The sequence below is a fragment of the Ixodes scapularis genome, unplaced genomic scaffold, assembly GCF_016920785.2.
Source record: "Ixodes scapularis isolate PalLabHiFi unplaced genomic scaffold, ASM1692078v2 PGA_scaffold5__190_contigs__length_132052651, whole genome shotgun sequence".
Taxonomy (NCBI): domain Eukaryota; kingdom Metazoa; phylum Arthropoda; class Arachnida; order Ixodida; family Ixodidae; genus Ixodes; species Ixodes scapularis.
Window position 1 is genome coordinate 14,683,807 of NW_024609880.1, and position 5,407 is coordinate 14,689,213.

Sequence of the window (5,407 nt, forward strand, 5' to 3'; positions counted from 1 at the left end):
AAAAAGAGTCAAACGATATGCAGGCTAGCATGCTTCGAATGATGGAAGCATACTTTGAATCGAAAAAAAAATAAAAAGTAGGGCTATGTTGCCAAAGGGTCGCAAGACGAGCTAAACTTTTGGGACTATAACGAATGGGATTTCTGACGCTAAAGCTTGCGCCCACTCGCATGCACCATTTGTTAAAGATTGCGGTTGGTGCGCAGCCGTCAGGAGCAGACGAACGCTCATGATTGTAGCGCCTTTTGCTGTTCCTGCAGACTTGGGGAAAACTGGGATAACGAAAATATCCTTGTTTTTTTAAGGTTATGGCAATGACTCAATTTGATGGATGAAAGGTGTACAAACATTCTTGTGGGAAAGCTGGGTGGCTATGAAGTTCTCATTACTCTTGGAACATCAGGTTCTCTGATGGCAATACACGAGGGATGCATTAATAGCAGCTACTGAGTGTTTGTTTGGTCCACAGGCTGACATATTTAGCACGGATGAACAACACTCTTCCACATGAGGCCACAACGTAACTGCACTCAATGGGTCGTCTCCATTGTATCTTGACAAGAATGTCGTTAAAACTGGTCGTAGAATCAGTGAAACGCACCTTAAAAAAATATTTGTCGTTTGTCGTATCAAGTGCACCTTGACTGTAGTGCAAGAGCAGGTCAGCAGTTGTAGGAACCCATCTTGACAGTGGTCTGCCCTGCTGACGCAATTCTTTACATTGATTCGTTTGTAATAAACTTTCTCTCGAATCGAGACGCCCCTGGCGCCTTGATTCAGTGAGAAGATTCCACGAAATGAATTCTGGATACCAGTTAGCACCTTAGTTTCGGTTTCAGTTTCAGATATTTGCCATAATTATTGTGACCTGACGAAACTTGCTGCTTGTGTTTTCGCGGCCGAGGCATTTTGCACGAGTGCAATACTGTATGCGTTTCCAAGCAATTTCAAAAAGCGCTGGCCACTGCATTACTGGTTCCCAGCTTGCCAGATTTCGGGCAAAAGTAAGCAAACTTAAAACACTGAAGTACAAGCGTCCCGGCTTGCCGGCCTTGGTCAGTCATAACGACGGACAGACATTCAAAGCAAGCCACCCAGCCACTGACAAAGGCCTTGGAGATGGTGTCTGCTCTAGTGTTGGGAATCTGGACGGCTGCTGGCCACCGTGTATACCAATCTATGCAGGTGAGCAAATAGGTTGATCTTTGAGATGGTGATAGGGACACCACTATGTCCGTGAGCACATGCTTAAAACATGCGTTAAGCAGCGGGAGTGACTGAAGCAGCACACTTATGTGTCAGTCTACGCACATTGGCACTAAACAAATCTGCAAGTCCTGAGATGAACATCGGCATTGATTGTGGGTCAGGCGTAATGCTCAAGAGCCGCTGCATTGCTCGGATGCCAGGGTGGCTTGAATTGTGAAGGAGGTGAAGCAGTGCACTTGTAATTAGATTGTACATATGTTCGGGGAATGTTACATGTGCTGCTGTTAATGAAATATGCATGCAGAGTTGGACAAGCTGCAATAATGACGACTTTGAAAAGCAGTCAAACCAAAAACCTTGTACCAAGAATAATTCAGATCTCTATTATGCTTTGAATATATGTGAGACTCCCCAGATCATTTCCTTTATGCATGTTCCTTCGTCCCAGTTTGAGTGTTGACCATGGCGGGTAATGCTACAATGATCACAATGTGGAAATATACTCAAGTCATTAAAAAAAAAGTATATTCATTCACAAAAAAATCAAGTCGCAAAATCAGGATTTCCACGGAACACTTTAAGATTTAGACCTACCTTGGTTCCAAAGCGGCCACGCTTTGCTGTGGCCGCTTTGGAACCAAGGTAGAGAGAGTAGTGCGGCTGCGTCTCTGCTCTGCTCTCTGCACCTTGGTTCTAGGAGCGGCAACCACGTAGCATCACGGTAGACTCCAATGATACTTGCCGCACGCTCAGATATTCCCTCTCATACAGTTCGCGATAGTACCATCTCAAACAGCACAACACAGCAGGGCCGCACAGGCACAGAAGCCAGCCATACCAAACTGTTCAGTTTGCGGAAAAGTATTTCGCAAGGGCATTCCTAACTTCCACTCCTGATGGCTCCTCCACGCTGGTGAAGCGGACTGGCTGGGGCCGATTCTTGTCGTCGCTCTGCACCGTGTCGAGCCAGTTCTTCTCACAGCGATCATTTAGCTGCTCACATATGTTGTGGAGCACACAGCACGCGCGAACAATGGTGTTCACACTCTCGATGTCCGATTCCAGTCCCTTGTGAAGGATTCGAAACCGCGCCTTGAGCCGACCAAATGCGTTCTCTACGACTCTCCTGGCACTGGAGAGACGGTAGTTAAAAGCCCGTGTGGGGGACCCAACACTACCAGGCTGAGGGAAGGGTTTCATCATGTGGCACTGCAGAGGGAAAGCCTGATCTGCGAGAAGGACAGGGCCAACAGAGATCCCTTCAAAGGTTTTGGCTTCTGACCGAAACAGATCGCCAGCCAGGACGCCCGGAAGCCGTGAGCGCTGGAATACAGCTGAGTCGTGATTCCTCCCAGGTGATCCAACGTTTGTGTACAGGAACCTGTATGCGTGGTCGGCTACAGCCAAAAGAATGGTGGAATACCACCCCTTATAATTATGATAGTCTGAGTCATGATCCTTCGGAGGGCACACCTCGAGGTGGCAGCCGTCCAAGGCGCCCACCCCTTGAGGGAAGCCTGCAACTGCTGCAAATTGGCGCAGGTGTTCAGCCAAGTCATTGGGTCGAGGGAACTTGACAAACCGTGGTTCAATGCGCTGCACCAGAACTTCACAAAATTCTCTGAAAATGATGTTGACGGATGACCGGCTGACGCCGAAAAGATTTGCGACAGTTCTGTCTTCTGCCGAGGTCGCCAGGCGATACAAGGCAATAGCCACACGCTTCTCCAGAGGGATAGCTTGACGCATGTTGGTGTTGTTTCGTCTCATACACTCGCATACGCTTACTACGTACCGGAAGGTGCTGCGGTCTAGGCGGAAGTTCTCCCTAAACGTGCTCTCAGGAAAGTACGGGAGCGTTGTCTCGTACCAAGACCTGGCACGGGGATACGCCCACACATGCCGCTCGCGGGAGCAGAGTCGCGCAGCCGCTAGCACAAGCCGGTTGCGCCGTCTCTCAGCGCGTTTTTGCTCTGAGAGCAGTTCGTCGATCTCGGCGAGTACACTTTGCTCCAGCATACATCGCCGTTGAAGCACGGCTTGATGAGCGGCGAACATCGACCAGAAGTTGCATTCGTCCTCATCGTCCAGCACAGGATTGTTGAGAGTGCTCAACGCCATTCCACGTTACGGCGTGCAGATGCAAACCTCACTGACGGAGGGGAACACAATACACAGCAACGTGGCTCCGACGAAGATACGAAGCACGTGAGACCAAAGCGACAGAAACAAAGCCGGTCAATGGTCAACCTGAGCTACCCTGCCTGAGCGAACCGGAAGCCGGAAGCGATGGATTGTTTCGGCTGTCGTGTCGGCTAACCAATTTAAAGCAGTCGATCACTACCAGTGTTAGCAGGCTGACTTTGTATTTTACCGAAAGCTGAACAGCTAAACGAACATATTTGACCACGAACTGTCTTAAATAACCACAAACTGATTATAACCTGAATCAACTTTTGAAACTAATGTTTTTTTTTTTAAAGTTCAGTCGCATAAATCATGAGTATATCTTCGCCTGGACGGCAACCACGTGATCGTCCACATAGGCTGACTGAGAAGAGGACTTCCGTGTAACACACGCGCACCGCGGTTACCGGTAACTGCAGTTAGCGCCCGTAACCATAGTTTGCCGTAACTGCAGTTAAGGGTGCCCGTGTAACTAGGGTATTCCACTTTTTCTTTCAAATTTCATTTTCAGTCTCAGGATTTTGCGTCACGATCAACATACACGAGCTCGCCTGCACCTTGGCAATTTTGCAGTTTGTAATTGCTCTAGATGTTTATTTTCCGGGACGGAAGAAACGCCGAGCAAAACGCGCAGAAGCCGACACAACTCGGGGTCGAGGAGCGTTCTACCATACCAGTGACGTCAGAAAAGTAAAAACTGGGGACAAAAAAAAAAAAAAAGGGGGGGGGGTGTTTTGGACTGTTAAAGAAAACAATACGGGGAAAGACGGTGTGGTCGAGCTTATTTTAATCTGAAATTATTTATGCATATGTATAGCTACTGTCATCCTTCACAGCATAAAAGATCGCGCAGATGGTCGTTGTTAGAAACTCGTCACTACTCGTCACATGCTCAATGGTTCGGAAGTTCAAAGCTATGTCTTTGCAACCTATATAACTATGGCAATAATAATATGAATAAAAAAATGAAACATAACAATAAATGCGGAAATAAAAAGCTGGCGAGAAAAAAGAAACTATCAAGAATCCGCCGGAAGTGTTGTATTCTTGCAGATTCAGAGGCCCAGAACTACGAAACAAGTTTCTCCTACCAAAATGTGTACAGGCTAAAATAAACACGTTCCAAAAACGTAAAACGACAAAAAAAAAGAAAAAAAAACTAAAAATTATTATTTTTTTTAATGACGTGCTGAACTTTAACAGTATTACAAACCTTTCCCCATGAGTTAATTTATTCCTGAACGTGAAAAAACAATAAATGCATCATTTTGTATTCTGCAGATGGCAATAATATGTACTGTCTGCGGTGTTAATTTAAATGCGAGACGAAAACAATTACCGAGTTTAGGGCATAATCGCCCGTAGATACATGTTTGGACATTTCTTCGAAACTCATCTTGAACAGCAATATTCTTACCTAAAGACGACACTTACCTAGGCTATACATAGATAAGTCTTAAAAAGTTTAACATCTGTACCATACAGAGCTTCGGCTATAACGTGCTTCAAATATGGAACGAACGACAATTGTCAAAAACCCGTCGTCCTTGCTTGCTCCTTCGGGAATTTATTTCTTTAAAACCAAGCATGCCAGATGATTGAAATAAGCGGCATTGTCTTTCGCAAGGAATGCGGCACCGCATGTCGAAATTTGAAAAAAGAAATTACGAATGTACATCGTACGGCTTGAATCCAAATGAAACCGCCCGCCCGTCTTTCGAGGTTCGACGAACTTGAAACTTTTACCCTAAAAGTTCGAAGTTCTTCGAACTTTTGATTTTTCAGGAATCGAAAGTTCGAAAATTTTAGAATTCTTAAGATAAATAAATTCGAAAGTTCTTTGATAGGATGGATGCTTGGGCGTGTTGGTGAACCATACTTGACGGTGACAGCGCAGGGAAGACCAACCTCACACCAGACACTCGGGAAGACAAGCGCGTATGCTTGTCTTCCTGGGTGTCTGGTTTGAGATTGGTTTTCCCTGCGCTGTCACCGTCAAGTTCGAAAGTTC

At 46.2% G+C, this 5,407-nt stretch overlaps 1 protein-coding gene across 1 annotated transcript; it reads right to left on the minus strand.

The window, feature by feature from the left end:
- Positions 1–2,055: 2,055 nt before the first annotated feature.
- On the minus strand, positions 2,056–3,330 carry LOC115322928 (protein ANTAGONIST OF LIKE HETEROCHROMATIN PROTEIN 1). The gene has a single exon (XM_040222558.1). It carries the CDS (start codon positions 3,328–3,330, stop codon positions 2,056–2,058), a length of 1,275 nt encoding a protein of 424 aa, XP_040078492.1.
- Between the last annotated feature and the right edge of the window lie 2,077 nt (positions 3,331–5,407).

What these genes read in the sequence shown, in the direction of transcription:
- LOC115322928 (XM_040222558.1), bottom strand. Translation starts at nt 3,330, where the DNA reads ATGGCGTTGAGCACTCTCAACAATCCTGTGCTGGACGATGAGGACGAA.